An 18,532-nucleotide genomic window follows, 5' to 3' on the forward strand; every position below is an offset into this window, starting at 1 on the left:
AATGAAAGTTTATTATCGCCAGCTGCACCAGCATCTTCCAAGTTTGTGGAGAGCAGAACAGACACTTTGCTATGTCCAGCCAAGCCGTCATATGATGATAATAAAGACAATTATTTTATAATCAGCGAACAGAATGATGGCACAAGAAACACTGAACATGTGTCGTCACCAGAAAATGCTCATTCTAGTTTGTCACCAAAAGACTCTGTTACTACTGCTGGTAAGACAGGTGAAATGAATGAAACTACTCAAACTAGTGTTGATGTTGTGAGGGTAACAAACTGTTCAGTTAATGTTACAGAAGTGGAACGATGTGAGGATAATGCAGTGCAAAAGTTCACCATGTGGAATGCAACTAGTTATAGTGAAAATGAATCGACAGAATTTTTCTATGTTTTACCATTATATAAATGAATCATCCAGTCATGCAATGCAAATACGATCTCGAGCTCTTAATATAATCTGCATTCAATAAAAGCACAAAAGTAATTTTGCTTCGGCGCATTTAGTTTAGTGCGCGAGTAATCAGGTAATCCTTTAAATAAAGCCCACCTGATGATATGTCAGCTATGTTTGTGTAATCCATTAAAACCGGACGTGGCGTATATATTTAATGCTACATTTAACGTGATTTAGCAGATTCAGTAGTAACGAAGTATGAGACGTTCTTATCCTCAAGGTTAGTTTGCTGTGGTGACGCTGTCTGAGCATAGTCTGAGGGCCAGCGACGAAGTTTTTTTTTGACACCAAGACTGTCACGTCTTGTTTTAAGCCTTCACTTTTAGTGACCGGACAAGTGGTTTATATAATACACATGCCTTTTGTGTATCCCTTTAAACAATTGATAATAATAATAGTAGTGTATTGAGTGGTGTTGTGTGTGATTTAATATGTGTAAGGTACATGTCCAGTCTCCTATTTCTCAGTAATGCAGTCCTATTTACAAAGTGTAACAACCAATTGACCATTTCTATTTTTTCCTTTCCTCGATTTGAGTATATGTTGTACAAGTATTCACATACAGTGCAACGTATGTACAGTGGAACATCTCTATTATGGACATTTTGGGACCCAGAATTTTTGGCCACTTTTTGCTGTAATATAGAGGTTTCGTCTTTCAGAGGTAAAAAAATGTATTAACCAGACCTGTTGGGACCAAAATTTTTGTCCTTATTATGGAGGTTTTTTCTATTGTGTCCTTAATTCGGAGAGTTTGTTAAGAGTAGTTCCACTGTATATTGCATGCTAGTGTAAAATAACATTTGTATGTAAGGGGATACTGTGAATTTCAGATATGTATATTCTCAAACCCTCATGTTGTGCTTATTAAATGTGTTGATGTCACTAGTTATGGATTGTGAATCACCGTGATCCCTTTATAGGACCACTTATAAAACTGTGACCTCAATAAGGGATGAGGCCATGAAGTACAACTGTATGTTAAGAGTCAGTTAAGATGGTCGCTATTATATCAGTTTTCTGTACAATAAATGAGCTCATTGGTCATGGTAAAATTTGTAGTAATATAAACTACAACAATTAGGACACCTGTCCATGGGTTTGTTGTGCACAGTAGACCTCTGAAATTAGGACTCCTTTCTAATACAAACACCTTGATAATCAGGACAGTTACCATGGTTCTAGTATACACACAATTAGACTCTTGAAATTAGGTGATACCGTATGATAAGATGATCAGGACAGTTATATATTACCCAAGTGTAGTCATGTACAGGTGGGGCCACCTTTTTCTAGGTCAGGACATAAGAAAAAAGTTGTCCAACTGCGCAAGACTAGTCGTGAGTGTATACTTGGACTCTTAGTCATGTTCCCATTCATCTTAATGTAACACGCATACATTTACTGTTAATCAGGACACCTTAACAATCATTACACTTGTCCTTAGTCCCAGTCTACATACACATAACCCCTGAAATTGGTATGATCAGATAGACAGAGTTCCCTACAATATACAGTACTATACTTGCTTATCATGGATTGTGTTTACTGCATTGTTTGCCCTATCAGATCCTAGCAGTAGTGGAGGAATGAGTGGGGGACACAGCTTTACACATGAAATGATAGAAAATGAAAATGACCATCTGGTCAATGCTTTGTCAGGCAAGGTGGCAGCTCTGAAGTCGGTGAGTTTAATATGTACAGCGCAACCTTTAAAGTAAACTTTGGAGTGTGAAAAATTAGGGGGTAAATTTAGAAGCTACTCAGTCTTGCAGTTGTTATGTGATTGGCTGAACAAAAACTGGCCGTTTTCACATGTTCCTTGAATTCCATTTTATTACCAAGAATATCTTGGAGTTATGTATAGCATTAGACAGTTGAAATTTAAATTGTACCGCAACAATACGGCAAATAAATTACAAGCGATTAATAGATTGACCATCCTCACAGCTGAAACAAGCTACGAAGAGCTTAACTGTTCACCATGAACTGGCAAATCCATAGCTTTCCCTGTACTCAGGAGAAAGAAGAAGGCCATTCTTTCAATAAACAACTGACAAAGGTAATTAAACTTTACTATCATAAATTAGCAGTCATAACCCTTATAACGAATCAAAGATTTTCTTACTCTCCATGAACAGGCAAATCTGATGGTGTATAAGTTTTATTGATTTGAGCTGTTTTAGTTTGTACCAATGTTGAAAAGCAATTAAAATATTCATAAATAGTTACGTAGTACACAGTTTGATTTTTATACCAAATAGCAATTTGTGAAAATGACAGGTTTTCACTAAGTAGATCACATATGTGTATGTACTTGTATCGTGGATTGTACATCCGTTGTCATAAATTTTTTTTTGGATTTGACCAAATAGCCAATCAAATGTGAGGACTTCCATTCAAATTTCGTTCTAATTGGCCCATTTTCACGTGACACCATAGACATTGGTGACCACGGATGTGCAATCCACGATGGTGTTTCAAGTGTGGATGTAAATACTGATGTTTACATACATACAGTACTCAATACAGCTGTATGTAATGTTTGCCAAGTAGTGTAGCTATTGTTCACATTATCATGTATATACTGTATTTTATACAAGGTCTTATTGTTCAATACATGGTGTACATTAGCTGTATGGCTACATACATGTATTTGCAAGTATGACTTCCTCTTTTGAAGAAAAGCTATAGCAATACTCTAGCTTAGCACACAAGTCTATCACGAAATTTCTTTTTAGAATCTGTGCTGTATGAACATTTCACTTATGGTTTAAGTAGGACCAGGTGTCCTACAGACCTTCAGCACTTGTGCTGTAAAGCATTAATAATGATAACAACTAGACAGATGCTGAAGCATGTGGGGGCGAGCCTGAGCTATGTTTTATTTGATGTTTAATTGGATATAGCTTAAGTTGAGTAAATTTAGGAATATGTTAGTGATCTCATAATTACATTGGTGAAAATAGCTAATGGGTATACAAAAATTAGTGATTTTGTTATTACATCAAATATCAATTATGCCTAAAACAGCAGTTATCAACCGAAGGTAAATCGTGCGTTTTGCGTGCATGCTTAATATGTAGCTATATGAAATTAAGAACGTGTTAATCAAAAGGTTGCAGGTTCGATGCTCAGGCTGGGTTCTGTACTGTTGTTTCCTTGAGCAAGAAACTTTACTTCCATTGCTTACAGCCACCCAGCATTCGGACCTGTGTGGACAGCTTTGATTGTGGCAACAGGTTTACCACACGCATACAGTTTATTGATGTTATGCTCTACTACAGCTTCAACTGTTGGGAAAAGATGAAGGGCATTATTAAAGCTAGATGAATCAGAAACGTGAGCAGGTGTTCTTGTCAAGTGTCTCCAGTCACTCTCAGAATTCCTTAGCCTCATTATTAATAAGTTTAGAGTCTTTTATCACTCTTTTTGGCCAATCATATGATTTTTATTTTGTTTTCAAGTTTGGCAAAGCACTGACCCACCGCATCCGTGAAACATAAGATTAATTTGTCATGGCCTCAGTGATAAACCTTTCATCTCGTGATTCTTGGGCTCTTCTTTCTCTAACACGTTCTCTTCTTCTCCTTAATCTCTCATCTCTTTCCATGTGCGTGCGGGTGTTACTGTGCACGTGAGGTATCTCTGGGACCACTACCAAGTGTGGGGACTTTCCGATTTGTATAGGAAATTTTTGTGCACGCGACATATGTACCATTTCAACTACCAAGTGTGGGGCATTCCGTTTTCTTTTGGGAATTTTCGTGCACGCGACGTACGTACCATTTCAACTACCAAGTGTGGGGTTTTCTGTTTTTCTTTTGGGAATTTTTGTGCACGCGACGTACATACCATTTCAACTACCAGGTGTGGGGTTTTCCGGTTTCTTTTGGGAATTTTCGTGCACGCGACATACGTACCATTTCAACTACCAAGTGTGGGGTTTTCTGTTTTCTTTTGGGAATTTTTGTGCACGCGACGTACATACCATTTCAACTACCAGGTGTGGGGTTTTCCGGTTTCTTTTGGGAATTTTCGTGCACGCGATGTACGTACCATATCAACTACCAAGTGTGGGGTTTTCTGTTTTCTTTTGGGAATTTTTGTGCACGCGACGTACATACCATTTCAACTACCAGGTGTGGGGTTTTCCGGTTTCTTTTGGGAATTTTTGTGCACGCGACATACGTACCATGGCCACTTGACAATACTGGGGCTCGCTCAGGCTCGCCCCAATGAAAAAAAGTGATTAGTACTTAGTATCAGAGGGCTACATGGTGATCACCTAATTGTATCCAGTTAACACTTATACTGTTCACAAAGTTATGTGTCTCATTTCAATGTAGTTGTCCATTGATATTGGGGACGAGGTCAGATCACAGAACACAATACTACGAGACATGGTCAGTGTGTAACTGTCACTCTTATATATACTGTACATTGTACACTAGCGTACAGTACTATATGCTTCCACAAAAATTGTGTTACAGTACTACCACATATTTGTGTGTGTGTGTGTGTGTGTGTATCCTACATGTAAGGGGGCATCTCCAAACTGATTTTGGTACGTTTTACGTCATAGTGGGGGGGGGGGGGGGGGGGGGGGGAAGAGAGAGGGTTCAGCCCATGACATTATTGAGGCAGCTATAGTGTAAACAGCTAGGAATAGAGAAAGTGAAGTGATTGAGCAGCAATACTGTTTGTAGACTTATGTTTTTAAGTAAACAATATAATGTTTTGTGCTTCTATTGTCAATGCATTATTTTTAATAGTGTGACGCTATGGATTGTGGGAGGGGGGGGCTGAAGTTAGCATCATTGACATTAAGCATACCAAAATCAGTTTGGAGATGCCCCCTAAGAGGCTTACAATAGTGTTTGTTTATGCACTGTGTATACTGGTGTACCATACAGGGGGTTGTTGTGGGGTCCAAACTTTTGCAAAAGTGTAAGTTTCTGTGATTTTGAAATGTGCAAGATATATATGAACCTACACTCTCTATCTGTGGCAAAAAGTTATGAAAATTTAAGGTTTAAGCAAAACTCTGCTCACTTAGAAATTCAGTCTGCCTTTTGCAAGTTAAGCCCAAAAAAATTGAACCTTGCATACTTAACCCACTGTATGTAAGTGCACTGAATATTGGATATTAAGCAATATATTTATGTGTGTGGTGTGGGTGTGTGTGTGTGTGTGTGTATATGTGTACGTGTGTGCGTGTATACTGTATGTATGTACACACATTTGTGTTTTGTGGGGGTCAGGGGACCATGAAATAAGCCATACCTGTACTTTTCCACTAACACATTCATTTTAATGCTTTACAGATATTGTAAACTTGCTGTCTCTCTACACAGGACTCTGATTTTGACAACACCGGTGGACTACTTGGTAGCAGTATGAAACGAGTTAAGAACATGGCCAAAGCCGGCCACAATCGCTGGATGTGTTACATGATACTATTTATTGTACTAGTCTTCTTTATTGTGTACTATATTGTAAAGTGGAGGAGTAACTGACATTGTGAATATATTACAGATTTTACACTGTGTAATATGTGTTTCATCATCATTCTTTGTATCACAGAAATTGGCTGCCAAGAAGCCTTTGTTATTGACTTGTTCCAGCAAGTTTTGTCCTACGCGCTTGCGTCTTAAAGCTTGTAAATACGGTAAGCGCTAGGCACTTATATTTGCAACACGAATGGATGATGGAATCGTGTGTCTTACGGGCATACGGCACGACTATTACTGGTGACTGGCATATTGTTATGAAGATCAACATATATCCTTCATTCTTGATACACTAACAATCCGAATCGTAATTAATTGCACAAATCTTCATGCGCATGCATTGTTTGTGCGGGGTCTACAATGTAGCCACGCCTTGAATTGTGCAACAAAGCAGTAATTGCCAGTCAGGAAGTATAGTGATAAGATGACCTTCCTCAAAGTGATCGCTTTATTGCTTCTGTTTGCAGCAGTGACACTGGGAACAACTGACTTGGACGCTTGCACGTTCAAAGCGGACAACGGAATGATGTATGATCTCTCGCCGCTAAGGAAAAGGTGAGTAATAATTTTTAAGTGTGATGCGTTTGAAAACATGCAGTACAACTTCTGTGAGACACGTTGCCAGAAATTACAGTGTTTTTATAGCAATGAATTCTGGAGTGAATGACTGCTCTATTAGGGAATTTTGATGTTAGAGAGCTTGGATGTTACACTTGTTGAAAGTATAATGTAGTGCAAAAAACTAAACTGTGAATATACTTACTTTACAATGATCGCTCCTGACAACTACATTAATACACTTGAAAAAACTACCAGACGTCCATTTACCAAAAAGCTTTCCTGTGTCACTGTTTGCTTAATATTGGACTTTGCAAAAAAGATAACAGAACCAACTGTCAGTACCAAGAATTGTAACCAGCTTAACCATGCAGGTCACATCTGGGTCTGACCCAGATCACTCAGTATCTGGGTCAGTGATTCCCCGCTAGTAATGCCATGGATGTAACTGAAAAGGATCTAGTAGTCTGCAATACAAAGGTATACTATGATTTCAGAATACTTGAGTTTGGTTACGTTGGACCTATACAGATTGAATCTCGTATGCATGTAATAATGCTCAATCAGTGTCAGCCCTACGGCTATAGTTAGTACATCTTGAGAGTTGTAGGAAATTAGATGTTGCTCATAAAAAACATCAGTTCTTGCTGCAGTGGTTAATAAATGTCAAACTATTGAGACAAGTTTATATTGGTTTACATACCATATTAATTAATGTTTTTACATTGATCTAACATTTTGTGTTGGCTACCGTATTTCCTCATAATTATTCATTTCTAACTAACAATGCACTCTCACATGTGGTTTATGATGATGCTAACATCACAGGGAGGGCTCTTACTCTTGGACAGAGACAGTTTGGAATACAGCTGGAAACCTTTATTATAACACTAATTTCGGTGAAAAGACTTCCTTCTTTATCCAATTGCAGATCTGTGGTAATGTGTCCAACATCAAATACAAGTCCTGCAATGTGACATCTCCTGTATACCTGGTATGTGTGACCATCAATATTATGTGTGTATATATGATGTATATCTGTGTGTATGCTTGTATTCAGAAATTTCTGATTTCCCACTCTCGCTACAGTAGCTATGTAAAGTTTGCTATTGAGCTATTAAATCTACATATGCAACTAAAAGTAAATTAAGCAGTCAGTGTAGCAGTATAGCAATACATATATTTTCATACAGTTTTAACATAAATTTGCTAGATTGCTTCTTGGATGACTTGATGAAGAACACATGCAATTAAAGTAGTAAAAGCTCCATGGAATTTCAGCGTGTTAAGTACACTAGTACAATTAAAAATTATATGATTTAAAAATAAAAAGTATAAAACAAGACAATATGAATGATGGTAGGTATTACAACATAGCTATGTGGGAAAATCCCTACATTGGTATGCCCAAATAGTTATGTCGTAATAGCTACATACCATCATTCATGTCTCTCAATTGCTTCACTTGTTTTTATTGCTGGAACCCTAAATTAATTACACTAGTTTGCTAAATGTGTTATCATACAGCATAGCTGTATTATACATCTAGTAAGGTATTATCTACGTGTGGCTGTGACTGCTTTTTTACTATAGGTTATCTTAATCTCCTTTGTCTTGAGTGAGCTATGTACACAATAGATTGAGGGGACGTTAATGGACATTTAGAGGTGTGGTCCAATAATAGTATTGTTTATAAATGAATCTGCTCCACTTACAGTCGCTTACATGTTTTGTGGTACTTCTCTAAAGGAAAGTGCCAATGTAGAAAATCAATGCCTTGTTCCTTGTATCTGTGAAGAATGTGATTAAAGATAAAAGGAAAGACAAGCATGGAAGACAGAAGTGGCGCATGCCACCAGTGAGCTTGTTATTGTGACATGAAATGGTGGAGATGGTCTTATTAATGAGGTCGTAAAGTATGCCTCTTTCCGACATGTTAGTATGCCACATAAGCATGCATGCAGGCCAAGTTTAGTACAGTCATGCAGCTTACTTGTAACCATGGACAGGCACTTAAAAAGGTGACAAAACACATAGCAGGTGTCATAATGTCATTTGCAAACAGCTGCTAATGTTACGAATTATGACCACCAAAATCCAGTGCAGTAACTGTATTACCACTGCTCTTGTGCTAGTAGAAAAGCATTTTAGAGTTGTATAACTACTTATTCCAACCATGGTGTACGTACATGTGCCAACTATTAACTTTGGAGTCCTACTATACAATACACCATACACTGTATGCCCTATACTATACCAATGGAATATACCCACAGTTTTATTGTAATAGATTTTACATGAGGATTGTGTTAAATTAATACAACATTTGTTTTGCAGGCTGCCAGTGATGGAAGTTCATGTCTGAAGTTAGGCAGTACCGATTCAGCTGTATTCAAACTGGCTCCTTTTGGAGATGGCAAGTTATTTGTATAGGCAAAACAAATGTAAATTCAATTTGTCACCAACAAGACTGTCATTCAGTATTGTGGTATATATGCTAACAATGTTGGGATTTATAATTATACCAGACACTACAATACCTTTGTAATTAGGAGCCTGGAAATTAGGCCCAAATAACTTGAGCAAGATAAAGAATTGAGAGGTATTTTTAAAGTTTAGAACATGTAAATAGCATAATGTACAATTTCCGTAATTAGGGATGAGTCGATTTCACTGGCAAACCTTTTTGGCATAATGAGTGAGTAGCTAAAAGCAATGAGCAAAATGCTAGGTGCAATTTTTTGTGAAGTGGACATAAAAATTGCACAAAAGGTCAAACAGTCACACATGTTAAGCAATATTAGCCAGCTTTTTGTTATACATGGTAAAATTGAGTGCAGATCGAGATACTCTAATAGAACATCACTTCAAGGTGAAATAATAGCTTTGCACTTGTAAATGAGCAAATATCAATGCTGAGTAAAATATATAATTCTTGAGCAAAATGTGGAGCATAATAGGTGAAAAATAAAAGAATTGCTTGAAAGAAAAAACAAGTGGAAAAAAAGCAAAATAGACTCATCCCTATCCGTAAGTCAAGATTGAGATACTTTAACAATGAGAGCAAGCAGCCATTATTTATTGTATTATTATGATAGTCACTACTGAAGTATGTTGCCAACTAACCTACCTGTCAAATAGAACAGGGTTTTTACTGCATTATGATCACAAAAGTTGAGGAAAAGTTCAAACTTATAGAAATTACTTTGAAAATAAAGAGTACGTTTTTGGTATAATAAACGCATAGTGACATAGTGTCAACTTTTTGGAGAAATTTATAAATTCCTTGTGGCTGATCTGTCATCAAAGTGTCAAACAACTTGGCAGGTCAAAATCAAACAAGTCTGCGTAGCCATGAGAAGCTTTGATTGGGACCTCTAGTACTTGACATAGCCATAGATGTGGGGAAAAACTGAATGTGTGACCAGATTTGCAAAAGATAGCTTTTCGGTCCACACATTTTACATGCCAGCAAACAAAATGCTATATATTACAGATGACTCCTTGTACTGATTAGATTTCTTTTTATTCCAAAAGGTAGTGAATTACTGTTGCTTTACAGATAATTTAAGACAATTGCATGCATGATATAGAAGTTATGATGAAGTATCATAGTTCAAAAAATGGCAAATTTTGCGCGTGTGTGTGTGTGTACTGTGCGTGTGTGTGTGTATGTGTGTGCGTGTGTGTGTGTGGTGTGTGTGTGTGTGTGTGTGTGTGAACTTTTGCAAAATCCAGTCACATAATACATGGAGTTCCGATGAGTGCTGAGTTGGAAACGAGACATGTATACAATAAGTTAAGCTTTGGCGTATTTATTATTTACATACAATGTTGAGTATTTAGCTATTCACTTCACCGCAGGACTTTACTTGGACTATTATGATGGTGAATCAGTGGACCATATCACCAATTATGAGGCCAGAGTCTACATCATATGCAACAAAGGTGTCGAAGTGATACCTCCACAAATGGAACACATGAAGGACAGCCACCAAGTGCATTTCAAAATGCATTCAAAGCATGCATGTCCAATGTAGCAGTGGCAGCTGAACATCACTTGTTTACACATACACTGGGTTGAACATTTTGTGAACTATGAGGTACAACATGAAAGATATGATGATTTTGATAAAAGTATACTTACAATTGTTAAATTGATCACGATTAAATACAACCATGCACATTAGCACACACTAAGATAACGTTCTAGTAATGATATATACTTAGGTTTAAAGGAAGAAAATCCATCTTTCTTGAGTGTGGCACTCAACTAGACATTCTGCAGTTTGAATCCTGGAGTAGGAGGGATTTTTTTCCTTTCAGTCTCTTTCCCAATTTCTGTTTCACCTTATTGTTAGCTACTGTAGAAGTCTCTAGTTCCTGTTTGTTAGTAATCCAAAGTGTGCAGAACATGTTGTTGTCAGACCTTCAGTGCTGGCTACTGTAAAGTGCTAATAATAATAATTATGAATTTACTTTTTTAATTATGGTGTTTCAAGACAAAATTATGGCCCATTATGAGTTGAGGCTATTTTTCTATTATGACTCAATTAATTGAGATAATCACTATTATAGAAATGCTACTAAGTGATACTCGATTTTCCATGCAACAGGAGAACTCATTATGTTTTGTCCTTGATTTTATGGTAAAAATTCCCTCTTGTATAAACATCAAACTACATTAGAATCCTGATAAGTTGACATACTAATGATGATCAGGACACCTGTTCATGGGTTATTATGTACAGGTACACCTCTGCATTTATAATTAGGGGCAACTGTCAAATGCAGACACTTTGACATTCATCCATTGTACTAGTATACACACATTGTGACTTGTGAAATTAGATGATGCTAACACCTTGATGATCAAGACATTCGTTTATGGACTTAGTGTAGTCTTGCACAGTCCTGCAGACCACTTTAATCTATTGTCAGGCTGACAACAGATTAATATGGTCTTCACGAAATGTCAGGATGTTAAATTGTCTAGCTAGCTGTGTTAGACTAGCTAATCCATCTTAGTGCACACACAAGTTTCCCTTATAGTCAGAACACTTCTTCGTAGTATTCACCTTAGTGTATATACATGTATACATTTCCATAGGCTGTTAATCAAAACACCTTATTAATCATAGCACTTGTCCTTGGTGCCAGTTACATATAGACCCCTGCAATCAGTTTGGCCATAAATATATATAGACAGGCTGGGTTGCTTATAATACATTGTGCCTACATAATTAACATGTGTGTACTCTATCAGATCCCAGCAATAGCAGAGGAATGAGTGGGAGACACAGCTTTACACATCAAATGATAGAAATGAAAATGACTATGCACCTGGTCAGTATCTGTTTAGTGCTATAATAAAAGAATTTACGTACATCTCCTGAAAAATGTGTATTACTTTTAATAGTACATTCTACCACTGAATTATAGAATTTTAAAGATTGGGAGGAAATTTATGCACCATACTATCCAAGTACTACCTTCAGTGCAATAACGTGCGTGCGTGCGTGCGTGCGTGCGTGCGTGCGTGCGTGCGTGCGTGCGTGCGTGCGTGCGTGCGTGCGTGCGTGCGTGCGTGCGTGCGTGCGTGCGTGCGTGCGTGCGTGCGTGCGTGCGTGCGTGCGTGCGTGCGTGCGTGCGTGCGTGCGTGCGTGCGTGCGTGCGTGCGTGCGTGTTGTGTTGTGTGTGAGAGAGAGAGTTGGCTAGTGTATTTGCTAGAGTGTTACTTTCAACATTAGAGGTAACTAAAGCATTCTAAAGTTTGCTAGCTAAATGTGTGTAGCTATCATCATCATCATCACTGAATCTTTTTACCAAGATAATGACTGCCAAGAAGCCTTTGTTATTGCATTGAATCTATGTAGTAAGTTATGTGCCTAATTGTAGCTATGTGCAAACTGAAGGCTTGTTCAGCAAGCCCAAATGAAAAAACGCGCATGCTAATAAGCGATAGGCTGCTTGTTTAACAAGGAAATGGATCTTGTGTAGGCAAGTTGGACGCGCTCTAAGTGCTACCTAAATCAGTGTTGCCAGATGATTGCTCCAAGTGTTCATGTGAAAAATAAATTTGTTCATAAAAGGTTCATAAATCCAATGGTCACCAACATGTACCAAACCTACACATTATAAATAGGTGGATCTCTGGGTGAGTAGGGCACTGAAAAAAAGTTGAAGCCTGAGATTGCCAAAGTTCATAGATTGTTTCAGATTCACAAACAAGATGAAAAGTTCATAGATCTATGAACTTTATTCACAACATGGCAACACTGACTTATATACATTACTCATAATTGCATTGTTTTATTTGGATTTCACGTGACCTTCAATATAGTTGCAATAAAAATTGATGGGGTTTGCTGGGGTTCATTAGATATTCAGAACGTCCTTCATGTAAGCTTCCAGATAAAGGTCTTTGTTTTGTAAAAGGCTGTTGCTATTGTTCTGGCAGTCACGTGAATAAAAATAAAACTTAGACAAAAAAGGTCCTCAAACGAAAAAAAAAAAGAAAAACACAAAGTTCCTTGAGTGAGAATCGAACCCTAGACCTCTGGTGCTTGAGGGCAGAGTCCTAACCATTGTGATATGTGGCTCCCAGCTACCCAACTCCCTTAGTTTCTACCTTATATGTCTCTGAGTGGAGTAACGTCTATATAATATATATTGAAGGTGAAGAAGAAACCAAAGCTGAACCCGACCCTACCCCTAACACTAGAACTACTTTACACATCCCCTAAAGTTGAATGCTCGGGTAAACCTACTAGACATGGATGGATCTAGGATTTATAAAAGGGGAGGGGGAGGGGGCTAACTGAAGGTACTAATCTCTTGGGTGGAGGTGTCTGAAGCACACCTCCCAGCATTCTGGAACTAGGGGGGTCTGGAGGTATGCCCCCCAGGAAAATTTGAAAATTAGATGCTAAAATACTGCAATTTGGATACATTTCCACATAAAATGCATATTTCTGTATGTAGATATTTTATATACTGTATTTTTCCTTTAGATTATAGGTATGATTCTCTGCAGCACTTGTTACTGGAAAGGTTTGTGTAGCTAGGTTCAGACAACCAAGCACATGATGCACCTGACTCTCTTACAATTGCACAACAATAGGTGCATGTTAGAATAATATTGTTGAAACTGGAAAATTTTGAAATTTGAATGATAGCTATGAGGCTGAATCTGAGAACATTTTCAAATGAAATTGTGTACCTGAATTAAGTATTGCCATCCATAATAACTACACAAGTAGATGAATCAAGCCTTTTAAACAGACCAAAGCACTTCATAGTATGTGTATAGGTACAGGTAGATTTGAAAAAGTAACCAACTTATGTTTCCACTGAATGTTCTATTAGAGTAGTTAGGTGACTGCTCTATTAGAGTATCTCGATCTTGTACAACTTCCATGCTGATCCGGGTCTTTGTTACATAATCTTCAACATAATCTACTGATAATACCTTGGAAAATGTTTATACACGTATAAGGTGAATTTAGGAGTATTTGTGTTATTAGGCCACTCCAAATAAATTCTCTGTTTCCCGTCCGCCGCCCGCATCAGGTTACTACCAGCTCTAAATATTCCATTATTCCGTATTCTTCCATTATTTTCCGGTTATTCTTGCATACTGATAGGCTCACTTGAAACAGTGTCAGCTCACGTGTCAACAGTGCTATCAAGTCAGCACAAAGTTTACGTTTGTGTAACTTTTGCAACTTACAAAGGAAGGAACAAGCTTAAGCATGCTTTTATGCAGCCTTTTTGGCTGTGCCAGACAAATAATGGCTTGAAAAGCTAGCCAATCTTATAATGAAATAATGGAAATGGACCGCCCGCCCGCATGCAAATATGCCTGAGTCCAGGACGGGAAACAGAGAATTTATTTGGAGTGGCCTTAGTGATCATATAATTATGCTAAGACAAAATTTCATTATAATAGCTACTCAGCATATTGATCCGTATTGATCAAGTACAGCCTAAAAATAAAGTAAAGGCCCCCCTGGATCCGCCCCTGCTAGACACATCCCCTAAAGTTGAATGCTCGGGACAACCTACTAGACGCGTTCCCTAAAGTTGAATACTCAGAGTCGCGGGGCAACCTACTAGACGCGTGCCCTAAAGTTGAATACTCGGGGCATAGCATACAACTAGTGTGTTTGATAGTGAGAAATCTAGTGGACTGCCGGAACAATAGCCCTCACAAAATGTTTCCGGCTGCCGGAATAATAGCAACTTCGTTTGTAAAATGTAAAAGCGATAGAAAATCTGGGTGAAATTGATGCGTATGCGTTGTTTGTGCGGGGTCGCGAATGCAGCCACGCCTTAGATTATGCAACAAGAAGTAACTGCCAGTCAGGAGATAAAGCGCTTGATTTGACATATATAACGAGAATGACCTTTCTCAAAGTAATCGCTTTCTTGCTTCTGCTTGTAGCATTAACATTGGGAAAAACTGATTTGAGCGCTTGCACCTTCAAAGCGGAGAATGGGTTGACGTATGACCTCTCTGCGCTAAGGAACAAGTGAGTTTTAGCTTACTAATCCTAGCTGTATTTATAAGCTTTAGACAATGGCATTCGGAGAATGCCTTCAGATATTTGCAAAGTAACTATGCAAGATTTTTATATTGTGGTACCTAACTTGAAGAGAGGTGATCTGAAGACACAGAGACACCTAGCCACAAACTTATTTTTAAATAAATGCTGTACCACTAGGGACCTGTGAGAAAGCTAAAGCCTATGAATACAGGAAGTCAGAAACATGTAACTGAAACTAACAAACAAACCGCAAAAAAAGAATCCTATAGCACTGGATATCTTACCTATACTTACTTAGACTTTTTTACAAGTTCCCAGTGGGCTACCATAGCATGTAGCTAATGCAAGGCAGTACTTACCACATCTTAATCCACGTAACATGAGACATACCAGCCTACCCCTTCTATGTTGCTGGGTGTAGCAGTTGACAGCTTGCATATAAATCCAGGTAGCTATTAAGTATAAATGGATTTGGACTTAACCAAAGATAATTATAATAAAACATATAGTCGATGGCTACTGCAGGTGTAGATAGTGTGTGTACCCTAATTGAATATTTCACAGCAACAAACAGAATATCTGCATCTTACCACTGTAGCTTGGCTAGGTGTTAATTGTGAAATCACTTTTACCTGTTGCAGATATTGAAATTTCAAACTTCGTAACTTTTATTATTGAGAATAAAATTTTCCATAAGTGAAGCTACAGTTTTAGGCTACAGTTTAATATCAGTACAAGGAGTCAAGTGCTATACGCAGCATTTTGTTCACTGCCATGTAAATTACTGATGTAAAAATGGTACTTTTTAAAAATCTTGTCACCATTGCATTTTGTGTTGATAACAATGCTCACAAGTAGTTATGTCACATTTGCAAGAAGTGTATTTTGTATGCAGTACTTAGTGCTCAGCCAATGACACCTGTAGATATAGAGATATCATTCAATCGAACTACACACTATAATCTTTGTTCTGTGTTGGTATGGTGGAGTGACTTCCATGGTAACGACATATTATAGTCTACCAATAATTATGATTTGTGTTATTGTGAACTGTAGGCTCATACTCTTTTGTGCTTGATGTATTTTACAGGGAAGGCTCTTACTCTTGGACACAGACAGTTTGGCATTCAGCTGGAAACCTTTACTTTAGCAGCGACTTTGGTGAACAGGTGTCCTTCTTTATCCAGTTGCAGATCTGTGGCAATGTTTCCAACATCAAGTACAAGTCCTGCAATGTGACATCTCCTGTATACCTGGTATGTGTGACTGTCCATATGTATAATACTATAATTATGTGACCAGATCTGCGAAAAGGGGTCTTGTAGCCCTTCCAATTGTATGAACTTGGTAATCCATAACTTGACTTGTGAGTACGGTACCATCCTGAACTTTGGGCACTTTACACTCCTAATATAGCACTATTCCTGGAGGCAATTTTAAGACAATAGGTTAAACACTTGATGAGGTATGACTCATCAAAATAATGTGGAAATTTGGAAAGGATAAAAGACCCCTTTTCGCATATCTGGTCACATATGTACATATGCACATGTGTATGGATCGATGTATAATTATGTACATAAATGTATGTATGTATGTGTATATGTGTGTGTGTGTGTGTGTGTTTGTGTGTGTGTGTGGGTGGGGAATCAGTCTTTATGAAGACTCTGTTAGTTGGCATCTCTGTTTGGAGACCCCTGGGCAGTGTTTGTATTGCAGACACTGGCTAAAGCCAACTAAGGCTCTAAGGATCTATCTAGTTTCTTGTGGTTTCTTGTACTGATTTAATCAGTGGCCACTTGAATCCTTGGAGCCTTGTATGCGCACTACAGTGGTGTAGCAAGCCATCATCACAACTTGGCTTCAGAAGCTGTGTATCACTATGGCAAAGCACCCTGACAGTTTTAGCAACCTAAAGTCTGTATGTGTGGGGTATGTGCGTGTGTGTGTGTGTGTGTGTGTGTGTGTGTATGTGTGTGTGTGTCTACCCAGCTGTTTAAATAGGAACCTGGTGGCCTGATTTCAACTGGGGAAGTAGCCCACTCAGCTGTAACATCAATGGGTACCTGGTATTAACTGGGGAAGCAAATGCCAACTATCCATGTCTCACACAGCAGGTGAAGGTACAGGTGGGACTTTGGGTGCCCACACCTTCACATGTGAAACATGGCACAGCCTCCTGTGGGTTACTATAGCTAGTCCTGCCCCAGGAGTAACCCACAGGACCATGCTAGCACAGCAGTTGAAGGCTTTGCTTTGTGTGTGTGTGTGTGTGTGCGTGTGTGCGTGTGTGTGCGTGTGTGTGTGTGTGTGTGTGTGTGTGTGTGTGTGTGTCAGTGTCCTGCACACCAATGTATTATAGTCTTTGCAATAATCATACTAACTGTTGGTTTTCTAGGCTGCTAGTGATGGGAGCTCATGCCTGAAGTTGGGAAGCACTGATACAGGTGTATTCAAACTAGCTCCCTTTGGAGATGGTATGTTCCAGAATAATTTCCAGGAATTTTATTTGCAATGCAATAGTAAAATCAGAAGGAAGCGTTGCTAGTATTAAACTGGATAGTAGTATCAAAATGCTTATCACTTTTCTATTACAACTGAGACCTTAAGCTCTGACAAACAAAACCAGCAATACATCAGAACTACATGTTTACCTATATAGACCTATTTTACACTGCACATAAAGAATAATAATTCATACTGTATAGAACCCAGTGTACATTATGATGAAGTGAACTTTATGCACAGAACATTTCCAGCCGAATTATTACTTGGTATATACCATTTTCTTAAATGAAGGCATATAAATAGTGACTACATTGTATTCTTTATATTGCAGGTGTTTACTTGGATTACTATGATGGTGAACCAGTGGACCATATTACCAACTATGAGGCCAGAGTCTACATCATATGCAACAGCACTGTTGAGATGACACCTCCACAGATGGAGCACATGAAAGACAGCTACCAAGTGCATTTCAAAATGCACTCAAAGTATGCATGCTCAAAGTAGCTGGAGTGTTAACGATGAACGGCAACTTTGCCTGTTTATGCATACACTAGGCTGAACACTTTAAACATCTTTATAGAACTGGTTTATTTACGTAATTATATAACTTGCACCATAAACTGCATACACTTTTTGCTTAATTCAAGTTATTTGCAAATTGCGTCACCCATTTTCTCTTCATCCCTTGTTTGTCAAGATTATTAAACATGTTTCGGGCCTCTTGATTGTTCCATGGTTTTACAATTCATTGTCAAAAATAAATTCTGTGCATGCTCACCAGCAATGTTGTACATGATGTACATAACAATAGTCTAGACATGGAAATGGATGCTAATAGTGTCATTTGCCATCTTAAATATGGCAGAGAAATCTCTTTAATGATACCTCATCTGTCTAAATATTAATGAGCGGGTTAGAATTTTTGTTGCACCCACGTATTCA

At 38.1% G+C, this 18,532-nt stretch overlaps 3 protein-coding genes across 3 annotated transcripts; all 3 read left to right on the forward strand.

The window, feature by feature from the left end:
• Positions 1–521: 521 nt before the first annotated feature.
• LOC136253199 (BET1 homolog) lies at positions 522–6,048 on the forward strand. Its single transcript, XM_066045831.1, has 4 exons — positions 522–679; positions 2,029–2,144; positions 4,809–4,865; positions 5,817–6,048. The coding sequence occupies exons 1-4, from the start codon at positions 658–660 to the stop codon at positions 5,976–5,978; spliced, it is 357 nt and encodes a 118-aa protein (XP_065901903.1). The 5' UTR covers positions 522–657; the 3' UTR covers positions 5,979–6,048.
• Positions 6,049–6,307: 259 nt separating this feature from the next.
• Positions 6,308–10,691, forward strand: LOC136253198 (uncharacterized). The gene is made up of 4 exons (XM_066045829.1): positions 6,308–6,527; positions 7,359–7,524; positions 8,868–8,946; positions 10,395–10,691. The coding sequence occupies exons 1-4, from the start codon at positions 6,397–6,399 to the stop codon at positions 10,568–10,570; spliced, it is 552 nt and encodes a 183-aa protein (XP_065901901.1). The 5' UTR covers positions 6,308–6,396; the 3' UTR covers positions 10,571–10,691.
• Positions 10,692–14,847: 4,156 nt separating this feature from the next.
• Positions 14,848–18,184, forward strand: LOC136253211 (uncharacterized). The gene is made up of 4 exons (XM_066045839.1): positions 14,848–15,064; positions 16,170–16,335; positions 17,478–17,556; positions 17,919–18,184. The coding sequence occupies exons 1-4, from the start codon at positions 14,934–14,936 to the stop codon at positions 18,092–18,094; spliced, it is 552 nt and encodes a 183-aa protein (XP_065901911.1). The 5' UTR covers positions 14,848–14,933; the 3' UTR covers positions 18,095–18,184.
• Positions 18,185–18,532: the final 348 nt, after the last annotated feature.

Source organism: Dysidea avara, chromosome 4, assembly GCF_963678975.1.
Source record: "Dysidea avara chromosome 4, odDysAvar1.4, whole genome shotgun sequence".
Taxonomy (NCBI): domain Eukaryota; kingdom Metazoa; phylum Porifera; class Demospongiae; order Dictyoceratida; family Dysideidae; genus Dysidea; species Dysidea avara.

What these genes read in the sequence shown, in the direction of transcription:
- LOC136253198 (XM_066045829.1), top strand. Translation starts at nt 6,397, where the DNA reads ATGACCTTCCTCAAAGTGATCGCTTTATTGCTTCTGTTTGCAGCAGTG. An exon ending in CTCTCGCCGCTAAGGAAAAG is followed by an intron (nt 6,528 to 7,358) that starts GTGAGTAATAAT and finishes CTAACATCACAG; the next exon opens with GGAGGGCTCTTACTCTTGGA. An exon ending in ACTGGCTCCTTTTGGAGATG is followed by an intron (nt 8,947 to 10,394) that starts GCAAGTTATTTG and finishes ACTTCACCGCAG; the next exon opens with GACTTTACTTGGACTATTAT.
- LOC136253199 (XM_066045831.1), top strand. Translation starts at nt 658, where the DNA reads ATGAGACGTTCTTATCCTCAAG. An exon ending in GAGACGTTCTTATCCTCAAG is followed by an intron (nt 680 to 2,028) that starts GTTAGTTTGCTG and finishes TTGCCCTATCAG; the next exon opens with ATCCTAGCAGTAGTGGAGGA. An exon ending in AGGTGGCAGCTCTGAAGTCG is followed by an intron (nt 2,145 to 4,808) that starts GTGAGTTTAATA and finishes ATTTCAATGTAG; the next exon opens with TTGTCCATTGATATTGGGGA.
- LOC136253211 (XM_066045839.1), top strand. Translation starts at nt 14,934, where the DNA reads ATGACCTTTCTCAAAGTAATCGCTTTCTTGCTTCTGCTTGTAGCATTA. An exon ending in CTCTCTGCGCTAAGGAACAA is followed by an intron (nt 15,065 to 16,169) that starts GTGAGTTTTAGC and finishes TGTATTTTACAG; the next exon opens with GGAAGGCTCTTACTCTTGGA. An exon ending in ACTAGCTCCCTTTGGAGATG is followed by an intron (nt 17,557 to 17,918) that starts GTATGTTCCAGA and finishes TTTATATTGCAG; the next exon opens with GTGTTTACTTGGATTACTAT.